We start from the raw sequence: 21,936 nt of genomic DNA on the forward strand, positions 1-21,936 counted from the left end.
CTTGGTCTTTTATAAGGTCAGTTTATTGATAATTACAACATTCCCCCTTCTTACAGATTATACATCACCTCAGACAAGAAGCCATTCAGCTTTCATCACAGATATAAAAGGCTTACCAGGAAAAACGTCATCATATAGAAAAATAACTGCCTAGTCTGCATTTGAGAGGTGTACTAGATTATCAATTATTTAGCTCCTCTTTTTGTCTGGTTTGATCAGCTTTAGATCTACTACAAATAGAACCACCAGATGTACCGCCAGGGGGCGCTGCACAATCCCATTCAGGGAAACCGCAGGCATTTTGTCCACAATCTGTTATAGTTCCTCATTGTATCACTTGTTTAAATGTAGAGTTAAGAAGCAACAATATCACTTGTGATCGAAATCTGGAAATACCAGTGGCTGGAACTCTATATTTGTTTACGTGTATTTTAATAGGAGCTTTCTGCAGAAGGGATCAACACAGAGAGTCACAGGGATCTCAGAGTGAAGATGCAGGACAGCCACATGCAAGGATCTTATATAGGAAGACTAAGGGGCCAGTTCAGACTGGTTCTATAGGCGCAGGTTGAGAGAGGAATCTAAACACAAACAACTGATTTACATGTGTTTTCTAAGGAGATAAGAAGACACACAGTCCGTTCTTTGGAGGGTAAATAAGTGGCAAAAGGGTCTGATAGTATTCAGGTCATAAACAGTTCAGACCATAAAACAGCTCAGGTCATAAACCATTTGGACAGATTGTATATTTGTAGATACAGGTCATAAAATTCTTTAGGCAAAAACGTACTTTAACTACTAAATAGTTTTCAACCACACTTAGTTTATTTTTCCAATACAAACTCTGATAAGTTCACCAGGACTCTATTTAGCTGCTGTCTACTCAGTGGTATATGCTTTTCAGTTAATGCTCAAATTGTTTTATTATTGCACGATATATTTTATCACTGCAGGATGCCCATCAACATCTGGTAAAAAGACTGCGAATGAAAAATAGCAATTCAGCTAACTCATGTGCATTTACATTTGTGTCAATGTTTAATAATGCATTGTCCCTTTTCAAATAAAGAATACACTAATGAATGAATTTAATTTTGTGTCAGTTTCCTACTTGAGTTTATGCTTTCAACTTTTTTCTTGCTGGACTAATATTAAAAATGTCAAAGATACTTTTACATAATAAAAGTCAAGGCGAGGCGAAAGACGACGAAAGTTTTATTTAGAAATTCACAGTTTCTAATGGCACTACATTTTTTTTGCAGTAACTCACTTCTGCTCAAAAATACTGTGCAGCTCTTCAGAGTAATCACAAAGAGAGAGAGAGAGAGAGAGAGAGAGAGAGAGAGAAAAGAAAAGATAGAACTTTTACATGTCAGGTAGAAAAAGAAAAAGAGAAATAAAAGGCATGAGGAGTCATACAAAGTGCACACTGAGCTCCAAGAATCTCTCCCCCTGGGCTTTCTCCCAAGTCGCTGTGTTATGGGTTCAGGTAGATTCATTAAAGTAGTTTCTCATAACACAGACTTGCACACACATACATGAGATCAACACCAAAACAAGATTCTCACATGCATACAGGTTTACACACACAAACATAAGATCATACACATTCAAAGAGGGTAAAAAAAAAAACACACCTCATGTTTAGCTTGGCTTATGGAACAAATTAATAGTGTTCCTAATCATATACCGTGTTCCCTTTATTTAACAACAATGTCCTTATCTTCGCAGAGCACGTTATCATTCATGGTGGGGTGAACACAAAAAGCCAAAGGGCAGTGATGAGTGACTAAAAGACCGGTCGGGGCGGGTGCATGGTGAGGGCGGGGCTGCGGAGACGGATGAGCGAGTGAGAGAAGCAGGTGTTTCAGAGGGATGAAGCATTTCAAGTCCCTAGTGGGAAAATGTTAGAGTGGTTGATAAAAGCAAGCATTTTGGAAAAAAAAACAAAATTCTTCACAGTCACGGAAAACGTCGTGCAAAGGATTCAGAGGCGACCCCGGCAGAGGACGATATGTAAAGAGGAGCTGGTCGGGAGGTGTCATGAGAGTAAAGTGAGAAGAGAGTTCTCCATCGCTGTCAAAGCCTACACAAGTCCAACCGCACAGAGCCAATCAGAAACTGCATTCATACAGATAATGATTGCTTAAATTGTATTATTTAAAAACAAACAAAAAGTTAATCTCTTTTTTCAACATCGGCTCCCCCTGCATCGCGTTTAAATATTAAACTCAATGCTGAGGGCGAGTTATGAAATCACGAGTTAAAATCAGTTAGAGGATCCTAACGAAGACAGAGTAACAAGCACGCAGGAGACACACACTCAGTGGAGCTGGTTCCACTCCTTCCAACCTCCCAGCAGCTCTGAACCAATACAAGAGCAGCAGCGGGACTATCTCCAGGAACATGTAAATCAATACTCCCGTTATCTTGTTGGGAACATAGGGTGCTGTAGGTACATGTGACTGCTGATATACGTCGGACATATCAGGCAAACAGAGCTCGGGGCTGTTACGTCAGAGCCCAAGGTAAAAGAAAAAAAAAAATGTAAAAAAAAAGAAGAGAGAAGGTCCTCGTGGTTGAGCCGTTCACCGTGACCGTATGTCAGTACCGCTGAGTATATTCACCGCTATATTTTCTTTATAATATACTCACGTGGTAAACTACTGCGACACTGCAGGGAAGGGAAACTGTCGGACCAGTGCTTGCTTTAGAGAAATCTGAAGTCATTTAAATAAATAAATAGATAAATAAAACTGGTCTGTCAGTCTTGACTACAGGGTCCCAGCAGTGCGTGTGCGTGTGTGTGTGCGTGTGTGTGTGTGTCTGTGTGTGAGAGAGTGAGTCAATAGTGTAAACATTCAGCTCTGCTACCCAGTGTCCTCAGTGAGTACACTGCAGGAGGAAAAAAAAGAACTTTACATACTACATGGGACAATAATTCAAACAAAGCACATCTGTAACATGAGGAGCATGGCTCAGTTTTCGGAATATGAAAGAAAAAGAATAAAGTTCAGCTTCGCTCTAGCCTGTCGACACTCACTGTAAATATCCAGCATTCTCAGTCACAATGTCCACTGATAAAAAGCACAACTTCTCTCAACTTGCTGTGTGATCAAAGGTTTTCGGGCCCAGCCCAAACTAATCGAGGAGGACTCGTTAAGATCGACAAGCTGCTGCTGTTGTATTTGTAGGTTTGAGATTTAGTGGAACACATGAGTGAAAGGACTAACACATTCAAACACTTCACTCCATGCAAAGACATTTTCTTCATTCAGCTCTGACGGTTGTTTCGGGGCAGACCGACGGAGACAAACAGAGAGTGAGAAGTTTAACACTGGTCCCGTATGAACACCTGCAGTCATGTAAGGATGCAATGCCAAGACAGAATGGATAAGATCAAAAATGATAGAGAGAATGAAAGAAGGCTAAAAGAAGAGGTCTGTGGTACTCTACAGTTCTCTCATTATGACACATCCCATCCCAGAGGAGCAGCCTCATACTTCTTGGTGTGTGAAGAAACGTAGAGTTGAGGCCCATGTGCTTATCCATTCGAAAAAACAACAAATATCTTGAACGCACTTCAATGGATTTGACTTGTATCAATGAGTCACTCCCACCACAGTCTCCCTCTCTCTGCCACTCCAGCTATTCTTTACATTTCAGGTTTTCGTTTAGCAATAAAAAGGTCTGGAACAGATATAAAGGCACGTAACCGTAAACAGGTCTTTGACAGGAGTGGATAAGGACTGGATGATGTCGAACTACAGTCGCCAGAGCCATGTCAGTTCCACGGTGCGCCCGGGTGCACGCGGGAAAAGTGGTTCTTTGGGATGCAGTCAGACCTTCTCTCCTTGTAAGTCCGCTACCATATAGCCTTGCTGTGTTTGAGTAGAAAGTTGTGTAGAAGTGAAGTGTGAGTATTTCAGACATGTCCGGTGACGGCTGTCACTCCGATGGTCCCCACGCTGATCTCCTTGTTTCCCTTCATGAGCTGCTGCAGGCTGGGCAGAGAGGCGACGCCGTCCCCGGTCATAACGTGCGGGAACTGCAGTTCTGTCTGTCGCGACTTCCGCCGCTTCACAGAGCGTTTCTCCTGACGGGACTGGGTAGGGGGTGGCTGGAGGGGGATGCTTAGGCCGTGGCCGTTGCACAAGCGGTCGGAGGGGGGGGGTGGGGGAGGGAGGGGGGAGGCAGCTCGTGAAGGACTCCTCGGAGTGGGTGGACGAGCAGCAGCTGCTGGTCTCGGAGAGAAGCTCCTTGGAGGCGCACGTGGGCAACGACGACACGTTCTTCGTGAAGAGAGGGGGAGGAACTGGTGGTTGGGGGGGAGGAATAAGAGGAGGAAGCGGGGGAGGAGGGGGGAGGAGGGCCGGGATTGGCCCAGGGGGGCAGGGGTGGAAGCCGTTACTCATGATACCCCCGTTTGTGAGGGAGGCAGAGGAATTAGATTCAACCTTTTCCAACGACTTTGTCTTGCAACGCTTTTTCTACAGAAGAAAACATAACAGAGAGGAAGAAAATGACAAAAGAAGAACGTTAAACTTTTAAAGCAAGACAAGATTCATGTAATAATACAACGCCATGTTAATCACTTATGTGCTCGACACTGAGGTCACACCAACGGGTCAGAGAATGGTGGGAAGGTTTGAAAGGGAATGTTGGATTCTAGGATTTAAAATACAGAAAACTTCTACAAAGTATTTACAGCGGATCTCAGGGCTTGGCTGCGATATTAATCTGGATTTATTCAAACATGCCCACAGTGTCAGCAGAGAAGTGGTTAACAGACATATCAGCTTTGTGGAGGGGGGCTGAACATATGTTAAACACTGGACTGACACTAGAAAAACAACACAGCACTTAAAAAGTAAGGTGGCCATCACGGCCAACAGCAGCAGTCGGAAACAGACACTGTACCTTTTTCTCTGGAGAAAACCTTAGAGGTTCTACAATGTACAAGTCATCTGGACCTACTGGGGAGGGGAGAGAGGGGCCAGGTTAATGATGGAATGGCAAACAGGAATACATACATGTAACAAGCGTGACGTGACCTTGCAAGTAGTTTTAATAAATAAATTGTAGCACAAATCATTTTACTTCAAATATAGAATTAGGCCTAAATCACAGTAATCATCATGTTTTCACTTATTGTTAATTACTACTTGCAAACGTCTACAATGAGCCAGCGAAGCATCGTGCTCTTTGATCACACTCTTAGGCCTGCATGTGGAGACAAGCTGGCAATGACAGCCTCAAGGGCAAACACACACACACTCTCACACACACACATGCAGAGACACATGCACACACACACACACACACACACACACACACACTCAAGTCTCCATGACTTCAGAGAATTACTCTTACCTTAACTACAGTTACTACTTGCCTTACCTTAACCTAACCTAATGTAATGAATTAAGTTATGGATCTGTGTCAAATGACTTAGGTCCCCACAACATCAGAAATACCTGGACCTCACTAGCACACACTTACACACACTTGAGGGATAATGAACAGCAGAGGGAGTTTTAAGTTTCATGAGTCAAAGACTTGATTCTTGCATTGCCTGCACCAGCCTCTCCCTGAGGAGTTATCTTGCTCGAGGCAGCAGGAACAACCAGGGATATCAGCCACTGAGCATGGCAACATGAGTGAGAGGAGACAGTGGAGCGATAGAGACAGAGGGACAGCGGGGAAGAAAAAGAAAGAATGAAGAAAGAGTGGGCAGTGCTTGGATGTGGACAGTTATATAGTGAGATCCACAGTGAAAAAGGTCCACGGTAGCGACAATGCAATCTTTGCCATGATCTACGACTGAAATATCCAGTCTCAGTGCTGCTTACGTTCTAATGGCAAATACAGAGGGAGAATCACAGCTGCAAGGGCAGATTGAAGGAGAAATTGTTTTGCAGTATGTGTGTTTGTGTGTGTGTGTTTTGGGGAGGGGGTCTCTTACCTTCTGTAGAGGGCAGATGAAAGGACTTAGAACGAACCAGCGGACAGGTAACCCTGCGCCTTAGGCTCATGTCGTCGTAAGAGGAAAAGCATCTAACAAGGAAATATCAATATTATCAGGAATGACAACTTTAGGTTGAGAAGTCTGGTAGTGATCCAATAAGTTTTACTGTGTGGGGGAGCTCAGTGACAGATCTGACAATGGTGGAATCCCTTAAAAATGACTTGAATCAAAAGCCAAACACACTGAGTTAAAATGCCCGGTCTACACCAGAGGGAGTGTGTGTGAGTGGCAAACCTTTTAGGGCTGGGGTAGTGGTTGCTCTTGGGCAGCGCAACAGCAGTGGAGCTGGGACTGGGAGAGGAGCTGCGGCAGCACTGCAGACACAGCAGGAGGCCCAGAGACAGACACAGAACCAGAGAGACCACCAAGTAGCTCTGGCGATCAGATACCTGCGGAGGAAAACGTCAACAGGCTAAATCAAATGCTGAGAAAATCCCACATCTGAAATGTTAGCATTTCGTGAGCAATAGCTAGCATACAGTTTTAAAACCATCTCTTTTTTAAGATAAGGCACGACACGAGTGCCACATTAGTCAATAGCACGTTGTACATTATATGTGCTAATATGCACTTAGTGCAAAGTTCCCACCCCCAAATGGGCTAAAATTGTATCCTGGGAAACAAGTCAGTAAAAATGGCCGATTCTAAACCTGCATAATCTCAATAAACAGATTCTGCATGTGAATATGAAGAAATTTGATCGTGATTCTGCAGTGAAAAAAAAGCTTATTCTGGGAATAAATCACAAATATTTCCAATATACTGGAACTCATGTTTGCTTGGTCACTTTATTTCTTTCCTTGTAGTAAAATGAACCACAATGTTGTTGTATGTGAATGTCATCATGTACTTTCTATATGTACACAGCCTAGTGATTTCTCTCTCTCTCTCAGTAGTATCCCCAACCTCCACGATTGCTAATGATAAGAAAACATCGGATAAAGTCCGAACCCTATTCTCTGGACTTTATCTGCAGGTCATGTCTGAAAAGCTTAAGTGGAAGTTACCTCTCTCTGCAACAGGCTGACGGCAGCAGTGAGATTTAACATCAGTTTAGTGACATTCTCCAGCTGGTTCTGCAGGAGCTGGATGGAATCTGTCTGCTTCTGGTCCTGGAACAGAGGAGACAACAGATACTGGGCTGTAAGACAATCTCACCATTTACTCCCAGGTATTCACTGTGCATAGGTCAACTGTTATTGTTCTGACTTAGTTAATACAAACTGACCTGCTCCTCTGCGATGCGGGAGGTGTTCTGCAGTTTGATGATGGTTTTGTTGAACGCTCTCTGCATCTCTTCCATCTGTTTACGGTACCTGAACGAGACAAATCCAAAACCCACAACGTGTCAGCAATCTGCCCAAGGTAAACTAGGGCTGTAGTCGATTGCTTGGTCATTATGTCCTGGTCCGTGACGGCTCAGTCTCACTTATGATGTTCACTTATTTAACAATTATTGAACATTTACCCTGAGTCTGCTCCAAACTGACAGACACATACAAACAGTTTTAACTTGATAAAAGTAAATTATATACGTTTTCCAGCAATTTCAATCAAACAAGTTTTTCTTTGGTTGACTACCGCTCTAGTGTACCTCTGGCTCAGCTCCTCCAGGTATCTGCTAGACAGACTCATGTTCATCTCCAGAGCTTTGATCCTGTTGTTCAGCCTCATGAACACGCTCTCCTTCTGGCTGGAGCCATGCACCGCTCCCCCGTTCAACAACATGCCATTTCCGTTCACCCCCCCGCCATTGTAGTCTCCCCCATTCTGCAACTCTGCATAGAAGTCTGTGGCGGCCCGGTGGACATTGCTGTTCCCATTAGTGCTCAACAGGTCCTCGTCCACTGTTTCGTCCACCCGATAGGGTTCTCCGGTCTGAATGATGTAGTCCCCCTGCTCCCCGTGAGTCTGAGATGCCTGAACACTGCGTCTCTGTGAGTCCCCGCTGTTTGTGCCTGAATTTACTGCATCTGTGTGAGTATCAGTGAGTGGAACCGCTGGTGGCAGTTCAGTGGGAGGGGGGATCAGGTCTTCAGGCCTTGATGCAGTCGGGAGAGGCTGAGCGGGCTGCTCCTTGACAGGAGGAATCACAACACCAGGAGAGGCCGTCTCAGGGGACACATGCTGGGAGGGAGAGCTGACAGTGAGGGAGGGACTGGCACTACTGGCCTGCTGCGTCTCTGAGATAGAGGCAACATGGAGGGGTGGTGTAGGGACAGGGTTCAGGGCTGCGTCTTTGATGGGTGGTAGCAGCTTCTCCTCCTGCGTGGGGGTCGGTCGCGTCTGAGAACTGTGGACGTCTGAGAAACTGTGAGGGGGGATGGTGGAGGTTCTACTCGGCTCCAGGAGGATGCTGATCTCTGGAGTAAGTGCATCAGGCATGCGAGTGTGGGGATGTGTGTAGGTGTTGTGCACCTCACCAAGAGATTTGTCCTCATTTTGCCCCTTAGGCAGTTCAGTCTCTGGAGCTTTTTCTGTGAGAGGAAGGACGTCTTGTGGAGGTGTTGGGGAAGGGACAGGGATTACTGGTGGCGAGTGTGTGAGGATAGGGGTGTTTGCAGCAGCATGAATCTGGGTTTGAGCGCTCAGCTGCCTCCGCCGAAGGCTGCGGAGCCTCCCCTTCGCCAGCCTGGCCGAGCACCAGCGGTGAAGCAGCTCCGGCAGAGTGGCCATACAAGACAGAGACAGAGAGGAGAGCGACGCGAAAGGACAGTATTTCTGGCTCTCCCACATGTTCCTGTCGGCCTCCCTCCTCGTGTCCTCCTCCCTCTTCTCTTCTTCCTCCTCGCCCTCCTCTTCCATAAGGGTAACAGTTGACTGTCTGGGCTCTTCGTCCTCCTCCTCCTCTACCAGAGTGACAATCTGTCTGTCCTCGGGGGAGTCGGACGTGGAGGGAGAGGGTGTGCAGCTGTCCTTGGAGATGTTCGAGTCCTCCTGGGTTATAGGGTCTTCAGGTTCTGTAGGCTCCGGTCTGAAAGAAAGAATGGGAAACAACAAATAACTTTATTGTTTTGTGGGAATAAAATAGAGGAAATGTATGCATCTGCTCCACCTTGTCTGATCAATAAATCATTTGTCCTTACTCTGCAGGGTCGGGAAGTGTTTCAGCTGGTGAACTTTTGACTTCAGTAGCTCCCTTCTTTTCATTCTTCTCCGTTGTTGTGTTACCTGGTACTTTGACAAAAAAACAAAACATATAACAATTAACAAACTGGGAGGACGGATTAAACTTCACAGCTGCCTCAGACCCACAGCTCTTGGCATTGGCAAACTTCTCCCCAGGTCCTATGTGGCTGTAGTTGAGAACAGAGACCTCATTCCTGAGACTGTGTGGCTGGCAGGCTCATGTTTGGGTAAGTCAGAAATACAGGGAACCAGTCTAGTCCAGTTAGAATCATGCTCTCTCGTACACCCTCTCCTTTGCTCTTGTGGGTGTAAAGGGGAAGATAACTTTACCACAGAAAGGGAGCAGGAAGTTAGACATAGTTTCTCCTTTGAACACAACTGTACAGCATGTAAACTTCACATATGACAGTTCATGGTTTCAATTTTCATCTTTGAATCCGCGTTTTTTAAGTGTTTTTTAAGAGCTTTTACAAAGATTCTTACACTTGTTTTGAAGAGAAGCACAGCGCGTGTGAAAAAATAAATAAGATGTAGGTTAAATATGGCTGTCACTGAGGAAAAGCGGAGTGAGAGAGCGTAACAGGCCCAATTCATCCGAGCTCTTTTCCTAGAAGTAAAACACAGCAAGCCAAAGTTCTGCTGAAACGCTGCTGCAGACCTCCTGCCAACAGCCAAATAAACATCTGGCTCTCTCAGCACTTATACACATTCAGGCCATACATATGCTCATACCTTACAGAAGGAAGGTACAGTGACCCAGTTTTAGAAGCAGTTAATCTATACAATATGTGGGAGGGCCAGTGGTGGGAGACGAGGGGAGGAGGAAAAAAAGCAGTTGTAAAGTGAGTACAACCAGCGCACTGGAAGAAAGGAAAAGTGGAGTTCCTCCGTGAGTGTGGAATGATTCCTGAGGAATTAACAATAAGATCTGTGAAACTAGTGTTCTGTAAAATTTTTCAAGAAAAGACTTAATCCTTGTAATTAATCTGTTCTATTCATAAACACTGTGTGGAACGGTTGTCGGCCATGATTTTGCCTTTTCAGTTTTTGAGAGATATGGACACAACGTTCTCACTCCTCTCTTTCTGCTTGTTTTTATCAGAAGGATTTACACCAAAACTAGAGATTTCCATGAAATTTGGACCAACATGACCCAAGAAAGAATTCATCAAATGGTGTGGATCTGAACAAAGGTCCGGATCAAGGATATTTTTCATCACTTTCTTTAACAATGCATTTTAGGACATTTTCACAGATTTTCTCAGAGAATAATTCATAGATCTCGATGAAAAGATATCAGGTATATTTAGGGGACTGATATCAATGAGTGTTGATAATAATGTAAAAAAACACACATTTAAATGAGGATTAATAATGGGATAGGCTTCTTTAAACTCCTGTATGGTAACAAATAGGGAACTTATATCTCCAACTGATGTGTAGCTGAGATAATGTGGATTCAGTTGGGAATCAAGAGTTTATCTTAAATAGTTTTAGAACTATGTCCAAACAATCATGATGGATTTGGTTAAAAATGTAAGGGGACAGTTTGGCATTGGCTGAGATATGCGAGTGGCATTCTAGTTTGCGTTTTTTTTCTCATTTTCTCATTTTGTTCAACTGGTGAACCCTCCCTCCAGCAAAACACTGGTCCTATTGTTTCCATTCATGTTTTCATGCTCAAAAGTGAAATGTGTAAAAGTAGATTTATAGAAATATACAAAACCAGGACTGAACCAATCAAATGCTCTGCAGGAATGAGAACGTTATGGGGTCAAACTGGATTTGTGACTCATGATTAGAGAACTGAGAGTTACTTTGTGTGATGTCCTGACCTAGAAATTATTAATTGTAGCCTAAGGGTAAACCAGTTGTTCCTCATATTGCCCAGTGACCAGGGGGGGCTGCTTGAAAAGAAATATAAAATATCAGTATAAAACAGAGGCAAAACTCTTTCAAGAAACCACTTATGTTTGTGTCAGTGACATAAACCTAACAACTGAACAGAATTAGGAAATTCAATTTTAAATACTATACTGATAATTGTTTTAAATGCGGCCTCCAACAAAGATAACTTTAAATGCACACACAGTCAAAAGGTTTGTCAGACTTTAGACTTCTTAGGTCAGAATGATGAGACAAGATTCAGGTGAAAAACAGCAGTAAGGACATTTATAATATGGATGTAAAGGTGATTTAGGACAGAAAACAAGGAGTAGATGTTACCTCCTTTTACTGCACCCTCCAGCTCCGACTTTCCGCCCAGCACGTTAGCAGCAATGTTATTCACCATGTTTAGGATGGCGTCTAAGGGAAAAAGAAACGAGAAATATTTCAACTGAGCCACAAGCTTTAACATTTATTTTCCATTTTGCTTTTCACTGACATTGCATTTGTGAACAGCATTGTACCTCTCTATCTTTAAGTTTGAGATTCAGACCTATAGAGTGAGGACATCTTGGGACACTTCTAGGCACTTATCATTGAGGCAAAATGCCTAGAAATGTCTCACTCTTGTGGTTAGGGATGTACAATACGTGGCACACTTGTAGGCACTTTACATTAAAGCAAAATGCCTAGAAATGTGAGGACATTTTCAAGTAGAGTACAAGTTTGTGCAGGTGATGTTAATTATCAAGATAGATCTCAGTTTCGGCACAATTAAATCTTATATTCTCAGGATTTCAGCTGCATTGTTATGATACATTTTACACCATTTAGTCCTTATTAGTGTAGCTAGATATACATGTACATACTGGTCGCCGAGCCAAGCAGGTTTTTAGAGCCCTTGTCCTCTGACGGTTGGTAACCAGGAGGATAATCTGAAGACAAGGAAAAAAATAAAAACACAATAAATAAAACACAATTAAAGTACCTCAGCCTGAACATGATACGAGTTATACTTTCATAGATTTTTGCCATAAAATTATCAAACAATGTGCCCAGAAGTGAAAGACTGAAAATGGTTACTCCGCACTAAAAGACAGCTGATGTTAATGGTTAACTCTCGTTCAAGGTGTTTGGTGACTAAGTTACAGGACAACTCCTCTCAGGGTCCAAGGATTTTCAGCACATGTGTTTTTCCTGCCAAGTGATGCAGCTTAACTATACGTTTGTGCTTGTTCTTCTCCAATTTGTTGTAAAGTAAAGAGATGATATGCAACCAGTGTTGAAAAGGAAGTTGAGCAACTTGTCAGCAACTCACCATAGTCTTCATCCAAGTACTCCAGTCTCTCTGAAGGGTACTGGGAATCTGCTATCTCCTCATACTCCTCCACCATGCTGGTACCAAACACCCTACACAAAACACACAACCACACAATGTTACAAAAACAGATCAACCTACAGAAAAGGTTATGGGTCGTTGATACCACACAGTAAGAAGAGAAGTTGGTGTGTGTGTGTGTGTGTGTGTGTTTGTGTTCACGAGGGTGTATGTTCGGCAAAGAACAGAGACATGTATAAAGAACCTAGACAATTCTCCTGGGTGAGTTCTTATCTGAAAGATAAAACAGTGTCTTTCTTTACCTGAAACATCATTCTAATATGTTGTATAATGTATAATATAGTGTGGATACCAAACCCGTTAGACCCCCTAGTCCAGACATGATAAGTCGAGCTGGGTTTGCAGAAAAACCTTGAAATGATATTCAAGTTCAGGTCAGTCATGTAGACTGGGCTGATTTGCGGAAAGGGAAAAACAAACTCAATGCAGCATATATTTACTGCCTCAGGCTCCGGTCGGGTTCAGACCCCCAAAAAACAACAATGCCTGTCGGGTTGGGCTCAGTTAGTTTTCTCTCAGGGTTCAGAACGGTTCAGACAAAATAAAAAGCCGCTCTCTTGTTCGAAACTTACAAGGAAATCTTTCACTTTGTTTTATTTCATTTCAAATTAGATTAAAAAAAACAAGAGGCCGGCCTGTTAAGAGAAACTGGATGGGGAAGAGCTATTTTCTATCCTACCTGATGAGACTGAGGGGACAGAAGTGTTCTGATCCAAAGTGTGAGAGGAGTTCAACCTGCGGCGAAAAGGGACAAAGGTTTTAATTGAAAACATCGACACATTCACAACCCAATCCATATACCCATAATCTACCAAACATGTGAAGATTAATACTAATAGTACCAAGCTTTCACAAAATATTTTGAGTGCACGTTTAAATTTCTTTATATCTATCACATGCATTAAAAGATGCTGAGCCAAAGCTCAGAGAAAAGAGTGCTAACCTTTATGTACTTGATGAACATCTGATGCGAGAGGAAGACAGGAGAAGGACAGAAGGAGAGAGAAATAAAAACAAGAAAAAGAAATGAGTAAAGACTGATTCAAGCTACAAGCAAGTCAGGCATCTGATTACAGTTTGGCTCTTTCCTAAGACAAACACACTTCTGACATGTTGTTCTCAATGTTCCGTTACACGTCCACAGGCAAGACACAAAGCAGTTGATCAAGAAAAAGAGCAAGCAAGACAGAGGGACAGACGTAGACCAACTGAGGACAGATGCAAGACATAAGACAACAGTTAGAAGCTGCTTAACTCAGAGAGATAGCTGAAGCAGATAATCCTGAATCATTCAAGACGAAACCAGTTTATGTAATAAAAACCATTTTTTCACAATAGAACACATGACCCAGAGGAAGCACCCACACATGACACCCACAGTCACCACATAAAAAGGATGATCATCGGAGCACAGACGAACAGAAGAACAAGTGAAGACACAGCGACGACTTAGGAGGCAGGAGTGTGGGGAGAGGGACAGCTCACAGAAACACAGATACCCTTTGATTACAATGCATCAACACTGAAACTCAGATTCTTCAACAGTAGCTGACACCAAAAAATGAAAAGAAACCCAACACATGCACATTATTTGAACTGACACACAGAGTATTTCAGTCAGAATGGAACATACACACCAGAAGACTGAATAAATACAGTGAACAAAACATTCAACAAGGAGACTGTACTGTACGTCACTAAACAAAATGGAATGGATGTCCATCTTGTATATTTATGCTGCATTATAAAATTAAATTTATTAATTTGGGATAAATTGTGGATGAAGAGCTGTGGACAGTAATGACTGTAAACCCTGCAGTCAAGAGTAGGTGGTAGAGCAACTGAAAACTGAAAACTGGGTGAACTGGGTTTTAAAATGATCTAGCTTAGAGTTTTAATTCAAATGCTTGAAAATCTAGTTTGAATTAATCTTTGTGAGCAGAGGACAAACAATTGCAATCCTTTCTTTTCAAAAGATTGTGAAGCAGCGTGGAATCGTGGGAGTTGTTTTCTTCACCACCATTGTCGAAGAAAACCAATGCGATGAGACTCTGCAGCGAATCCTGTTCACAGATGAGGTCATGTATAAAGCTTATTCACATTACATAGGAAAGGAATAATTGCGATGCATTACGAGTGACGGATACAAACAGTGGAAGAAAAAAAAAGGCTATTGGCTAACTGTCACTTTCTACTTTCTTAAGCCAACTGCCCCAGAAGTTATAGCAGAGACGGGTAAAGAAGAAGAAATTAAAAAGGCGATCAAAATAAAGTCCAGCTATCTTGATTAAAATCATGCGTTTCTCTGGGTTTGATCATTGCTGGAAACATTTTGGAAAATGTAAGTAGACAAGTTAACAATAAATATAACATAGGTTAAGGACATTTTAAAGAAGAATTGTAACATGTTATATCTTTAGGTGTATCCACCCTTAAAGTTCTTACAAGGACAACTCAGTCATGAGCAGAAACCCTGACAGTCATTCGCACATTCTTCGTCCAGTTGAGGGAGGGGGCAACTGGCAGCAATGAGAGCAAGGCTGATTTACCATGAAGTCATAGGAAGGTCCCCTGAGCTTTAAGCCATGTGTATCAATGCATCTCTGTGGATATTTATCTACGGAGGAAGAACTAATTCATTGCAAATCATTCGCTCTCCTTCAGACATACATTTTCTGTTGTAGCAGTGGGGAGAAAAGGGCGTACCTTCACATATTTAGCATAAAGCTGCTCATCCAGTGGGAAGCTCTGGACGATGCGCTCATCGCGGCCATGGAAAGTACCCAGCTTCACCCACTTGTTGGTAGGATATCTGCAAACGGAGCAAATGCAAAAAGTAAGAGGTGTGTGTCTGAGAGCTACACTGCACTTACAGGGAAATCTAGCATGTTATCGTAGGGTTGATGCAAATGTCAAATGTATGACTAGAGGTCTGTTCTCCCACGATAAACAGTTTATGACTTGTGGTGCGAGAGGACGCTGAAAATACCAAAGTTTGAGGCGATACTACAGAAGAGAAAAGACGTCTAACTAGTGATACTGCTGTTTGAGGAGGTGATTTGCAAAAATGGCTGACTCACAACTAGACAACATTAAACATTAAACTTGATGGCAATAAATTCTGCATCAAGGGTACATGTTGGTGAATTTTACATTTAATATAGATGTTTTAATTTTGACTCCATCCGTGTTAGAAAATGCAGTGCCAATTCACTTGCAGCTATTATTAAGGTCAATATAATAATAAAAGATTTCATCTATCCATGCTCCCTGATAATATCCAGTTGCCTTTTATTTTACTGCCAGCTTCGTATAGTGTGACGTGTATTCATCGACCATGGGGCACTGGGAATGACACTGTGACCGATTAGCATATTGTCACACAAAGACCCTGTTGAGGACTGGTATTAACATCCGTCCTGAGAGATCTGATCACATGTGGACAGCTCTAAGTTCATGTGTTAACCCCTGGCATTAAAATATGTCCTGAATGTGTCTTCTGAGAGTGAGAGTGAGAGTGAGAGTGAGAGCGAGATAATGAGTTTCGTGCAGCTGTGCAGTGAATAAAGATTTGACAAAATTTAAGAGAAGTATCAATCATTATGTGGGGGTCAGTGTTGATATGGCAGCCATAAACACATCAACATATGGTCACTGAGAAGCATAAAAATGTATTGATTATGAAAGTGTAGCAGGTCAGTGGACGTCTGCTGAGTAAGCAGCACTTCATATGTGGCCCTGGACAGATTTGCGTTCGCACTGTGGCAATAAATGGGGTCTGATCTCAGGACGCATTTCGGTGAGTTCAGACTTGAATTTGTTGCTGACAACATGGGATTGGACCACTCAGGACAGACACCAGGTCAGAATGGGGTCACAAAGTGTGATCGGGGCTTTTTATTTGTCGCAAACCAACCACAGTCCCTATGAGAAAATGCTGATTCAGTCTGAAATGTATTGCCAGTGTATGAGGGATTGTGTGCACATGTAAAAAGACAAAGGGAGTATACCTGTCACTGATGGACACTTGAAAGTCTTTTGGTGTTGATGAGAAGAGTTCAAAGTTAGCGATATCCAGCTGCTTGACTTGAATAGGCTCACAGAGCTCTATCACAAACCTGAAAAGTGTTTCAAACACAAGGTTCATTCAAAGGTGTACTGAAATATAGCTATGTTATGTATGAACTGTCTACTTTGGCTGTGTTTCATTGTACTCACCAGATTTTGTTGCTGCAAGGATTCAGCATGTAAAGGTCCATATTTTCCATGAGAATTGCGGAAGTGCTCTGTATAGGAAACCGAAGCAAAATGAACGAGTGAGTGAATTAGCATCCACAATCACTTATTATATTTAGTTATATAACAGCTTTTTATGTTAACATCACCAAACTAACTAAATTTAATAGTATACGTAACCAAATAAACTAAATGTTTAACTTAAATGTAAAATTGTTCTCATCCATCTGCTGACACAACATGACAGAATGATCTCTGTATCCTTTGCTGTGTGAGAATGTGTGTGCCTGTGTGTTGGCGACAGAAGTAACGTGTGTTTAACCTTGGCCTCATTGTTGGCAGACAGTATCTTGGCTCCACACTCCACAGATGCGTAGTTATTCTTAAAGTTCTTCTGGACCTTCTTCACTGGATGGAGGCTGCCGCTGGCTGAGGTGTGGAGAGACTGACCTGAGTAGATTGGAGGGTTCCATTAGAGAGACTGGAAAACGAACATTGCCTGTGAGCATTGAGTTGTGAGGTTACGCAACACACATAAAACACACGCTCTGCTGACCAATGCACATTGCGTGCACAGGGAAAAAGAGATGTGAGAGAGAGAGTGAGAGCACGAGAGAGACATGAATAGAACATGAGGAAGGAAGCAAATGAGACAGATAGAGGTAGACAATGTTAAAAAAAACTCACAGTCTTAAGGACACAAACAACAAGAGGAGTTGCAGCTTATAAAAGGACCCTTTGACTTCAAAAGCAATGATGATATCACTGCATCACCAAGTGAGATTAATATCATCAAGGATAATATTGGAGTTACAGAGCTTTGCGAGACTAAAAACGATGAAGCATCATGTGGACCTAAAAATAAAAATAGAACTGGATGGGTGCTCAATAGATTATACCTCCACCAAGGCCCAACAGTCCCCTTATGAATAATCAAAAATGCACAGCACCATTTCTCGCAAGGTTAAAGAAAGTGAGAAACAATGACAGCATCCACCCCCTGATATTGAGCGGCAACCAAATGTTCTGGGTTTTTCCTTGAGTCATGCCCCCCCCCCCTAGCTGTTCTAATGTAATCCTGCTCAATAAACAAACAAGCACACGCAGATGAAAACATACGTTCCTTGGTGGAGGTAATTATTCGGACACTAATTATTCGGACACATTAATTTGTTGATACTGTGCCTTTCTTTCCATTCGTGCATGGATACGTACCAAAATGGGCATGTTAATGAGGGAGGACTGCACTTACTTTTCTCCTTCTCGACCTCCATGACTTGTTTCTTCCACTCGTCAAAGGTGGGGATATCTTCTTTGCTGGGCACGGAGGGATCAGTCTCTCTGGCAACGCTGGGGTCCCCTGCCTGGAAACCACAGACAGGTTTAACGGTCACACAGGTGCAGAATGACAGGGGAACTGCAAACCAACCATTAGTATCCTGATCCCAGTAACAATCAGCAGGGTTAAGTAAATTCAATTCAAATATCACAAAGAATGCAATCCAATATCTTTTACATTCTTCTCTGCAGTGTACTTAAGTTAATCTAAGTTTCGGAAAAAATTTGCTATTTAGTCATTTGTTCTACAGCTAACATTGCTGTCCATGACTTGCATGCTAGAACCACTGGAAATTAGTTGGTTGTAGTCAGCTAGCCTGTGGCCCCTAAAGCATTGAGCTGTGAATAATATTTTGATGCATTATATAAGCGCCCTTTTGGACCTCACAAAAGCGTCTGAGCCTTAAAAATCCCCCGACTCAGACGATCTCTTATGTAAACATCTCACCAGTTACTGCCAGCCACTATGCAGATTAGTCAACAGATCGTAGCGCCACAACAGCAAAATAATGCAGAAATGAGAAATGGACACAATCCCCTCCCAAGGTCTGGTACAGCCCCCTGGAAACAATCATCTTTAATCATGCTTCATCCAGAAAAACAAGCTGACTCAGTATTTCCCAATTGAAAGATTCAAAGCTGCCCTTTGCTGGAGCAGCTGTGCACACACTGAATATTAAGATTTTTCATGGCAACCTGGCCATGAGTTTATGCAACACAATTACAGACTACAGCCGTTTTGACACCTGAAAGTCCAGATCGTGGTCCGAACCAAGGTTTGTGTCACTTGACTTGTTTTCATTTGATCCTGATAGTTTTGGTTTTAAATTGCAATTTAGGGAGCACAGTAAAGACCTTTGTATGACATATGTGTTCTTTCATCATCACCCATGTAAGCTGCCTCTACCCATAGTTGACATAGATTGGTTTGTAGACAGACATCTGCCTGTTGTCTGACTTTGGCATGAGGTCAATTTTTTTTTTTTTTACTTTTATTAAAAAAGGGGAAAAAAAAAATATTTGTATTGTTTGTATTTAGAAAATGAATGGCTCTGTTCACTTCGTTAATTCCGTGTTATCACTATGCTATTTATACCAAACAATTAACGTCTTCGTTGGTTGGTCGAAACTTCGATGCATCCCCCCCAAAAAATGTCACACTTTGATCCGGAACGAGACCATGTAATTCAGTTGGACTCAATTTTGGTCCATTCGTCTGGTCCTTGGTCCGAGGCTGCTTTCACACTTGTTATCTGGGTTTGGACTAAACTGAATCGTGTGAAGGCCTGGAGCAGACAGGGTAGGTGTCGAAGCACCCCAATAAGTCACCTGAGCCATGTATGTTGACCCTGCTGTGTTCAATAAAAAGACAGCTTCCACCTCTGTCCAATGATTATGTGGATTAAGTTCTATGAGTCACATTTTTCATCATGACACCTTCAGCACTGTGATGTGTCTGCCTGTGGCATTCTGCTCAAAACACTTCTTGTACACTTGGGAACAAGCTGCTGACCTGCTCTTCTTGCAGATGCTGGGAGGTGTTGCCCTCCTGGTCCAAATCCAACAGCCCATCATCCAGCTCCTGCTTCTGCTGCTGCTGTTGTTCCTGATCCACAAGGCCTGGTGTAGACTGGACCTCTGCTTCTGGACCAGAACTGGATCCCTGTTCTGACCGCTGGTGTTCTAGGACAGCCTCGTCCTTTCTACAGTACAGACATGGGGCAAAGAGGTGGGGAGAGAACGAATTGGAGGGATGAGAGATAGTGGAGAGGGGAAGAATAAGGATAGAGAAGAAGACAAATAAGTGGATTGCAATGTTGGACACATGGTGCCTACAAAAAAAAGATATACAGTTTATTTGACAGCAATGACAATCCTTGTTGTGAGCAGGCAAAACGATGGAAAAAGGAAATGAAAAAACAAAACAAAATAGAAGTAAGTGGAGAGCAAGGCCAGCGGTCGACGGTTGCGCACAGCAGAGAGGTTCAACTTGTACCTTGATTACCTGTCTCTGCGCTCTGATTGGCTTCTGGACTTTAGATACTCACCTGAAGAGAGGGATGCCAAAAGGGGAGTTTTCACAGGTTGCCAGTTCGGGGGGGATGACCCCGCACTGTGAATCAGAGTGCTCAGCAAAGACAAAGATGTCTACTGGGAGCTCATCTCCTGCATTGGCAGCTCGCGCTGCACTGAGGGAAAGAAAGGACATGGTGTTTACCACACCTCCTTACACTGGGGGAAGGCAGAGAGAGGAAGGTGGGTGGGAGAGAGGAAATGAGGGGCACAGAGCAGGAGACAGAGTGGGCAAAAGAAAGATGGACAAAAGGGATGGAGAGTCTCTCTCTGGCGGGGTAGGTGTTGTGTACATCTTCAAATGTCCTGACGTTGACAGTCAATTGGGGAAGGAATTCAGATGTCCATCCGGTCAACCAAGATGGTCAACTGGGCCATTTTCACTTCTTAAGTATCCATCCAGCCATTATCTATGCTGCTTATCCTTTGAGGGTAGTAGAGCAGCTGGAGCTGATCCCAGCAGCGACTCAGTGAGAGGCGAAACCACCTGAACGAGTGGCCACTCCATCACAGGTCTGACGGGAATCCTCTGAAGTCATCTTGGTCACAGTTCCATGTCCGTGCAGTTGTTTTTTTACATCCCACAAACTTGAATGGCAAAGTCCATTGGAATTTTTTTTAGAGCGGTTCCATGTAAGTTCACAGCGCTGGCCATTAGTTCCATGAGCTGCTCTCCAGTTTTTCTTTCAGTTTGTAAACACTCAAAACATAGTAATTGAAATAAAACAAAAAATGGAAGTAACAAAAGTTACCAAACAAAAAGATGAAAGAGAACAATGATGTGTTGAACAAAAGATTTGGTTTGAAATTGGCTTTAACCACCATAAGAGGAACAGATTGTTTTCTATGATTTCAATTCCACTTCAGCAGTGTGACTGTTCGGTGGTTATAGCCAACTTCTAACGCCAGAGACCAGGTCCCTGCAGTGAAGAAGTGGATGTGGGCTTACCCTGTGTGGGCTGGGCCGGCACTCTCTGAGGTAGGTGTGTGTTCAGCTTCATCTGGGGGTGTGACTGGGTTCGAGTCCAGACTGGGGTGAGCAGCAGGAGGGCCACTGTGGATTTCTGCTTGGGCTGGGATATCTGTGGAAACTTGGCCCTGTGCTGGAACAGGTTCTGGAGTGGAGGACAATGAGGTCTCCTGGTCATGGGCGTCAGTTTTCAGGTCCAAATCCCTCTTGGGGTCGGGCTCAGCAGCAACAGGGACAGTGTCAGACTCTGGGTCTGGCTTTGCTTCCTCCACCTCAGCTTCCTGAGGATTCACAGTCTTGGGAGAGAAAACCAAAAAAATATTAACATATCATCGACACCTCAGAAGTTCCCAAACTCTTCGCTGGAGTGGGTGGAGGCAAAAATTATATTTATTTGAGCTAATTTGCAAAAAATAAAAGAACAAACTTTCATGTGTCTAACTCTTTTGATTTCTGTGAAACATCTTGCGACCACCCAGGAGGCCCATGACCCCTAGTTTGGGATTCCCTATCAATACTTTTCTTTTTCATCATAACCTTTCTCGGTTCTTTATATATTTTAATTCTGTCATAATCATTTATAATAATGGACATACATATTGTATTACCTGTTCATGATGTTCGTTGTTTTGTATTGCAGGCTGCTCTAGTGCTGCTCTCTCCGTCTCTAGTCCTATATCATATGATGTGTGTGTTGTCCATTCTTCCGCCACCTAGGGGAAAAAAAGAAATTAAAATAAATATACATCAAATCTTCCACAGTCTTCAATAGGAACTTCAATTTGTCTGAACCATTGCACCACAACAATCCAATCTGTTAGCAATTGATTATAAATGGATTGTGTTCAAAGTTACAAACATACATTTTCATTTCTG

The 21,936-nt window shown here is 42.9% G+C and overlaps 1 protein-coding gene across 1 annotated transcript in view; it reads right to left on the reverse strand.

Moving 5' to 3' along the window:
• Nucleotides 1–1,202: 1,202 nt before the first annotated feature.
• suco (SUN domain containing ossification factor) overlaps nt 1,203–21,936 on the reverse strand; it is a 40,912-nt gene continuing 20,178 nt past the window's right edge. The window contains 23 exon segments of the mRNA XM_053430286.1: nt 1,203–4,172; nt 4,174–4,490; nt 4,921–4,976; nt 5,966–6,057; nt 6,263–6,417; nt 7,036–7,140; nt 7,257–7,344; nt 7,623–9,002; nt 9,115–9,205; nt 11,384–11,464; nt 11,914–11,979; nt 12,363–12,454; nt 13,123–13,178; nt 13,387–13,407; nt 15,150–15,255; nt 16,454–16,561; nt 16,662–16,729; nt 17,002–17,129; nt 17,932–18,043; nt 19,531–19,720; nt 20,066–20,206; nt 21,040–21,356; nt 21,669–21,773. Of these exon segments, the coding sequence (XP_053286261.1) occupies nt 3,926–4,172; nt 4,174–4,490; nt 4,921–4,976; nt 5,966–6,057; nt 6,263–6,417; nt 7,036–7,140; nt 7,257–7,344; nt 7,623–9,002; nt 9,115–9,205; nt 11,384–11,464; nt 11,914–11,979; nt 12,363–12,454; nt 13,123–13,178; nt 13,387–13,407; nt 15,150–15,255; nt 16,454–16,561; nt 16,662–16,729; nt 17,002–17,129; nt 17,932–18,043; nt 19,531–19,720; nt 20,066–20,206; nt 21,040–21,356; nt 21,669–21,773 (4,122 nt within the window). The 3' untranslated portion in view covers nt 1,203–3,925.

This window comes from Pleuronectes platessa, chromosome 9 (genome assembly GCF_947347685.1).
Source record: "Pleuronectes platessa chromosome 9, fPlePla1.1, whole genome shotgun sequence".
In the NCBI taxonomy this organism is placed as follows: Eukaryota; Metazoa; Chordata; class Actinopteri; order Pleuronectiformes; family Pleuronectidae; genus Pleuronectes; species Pleuronectes platessa.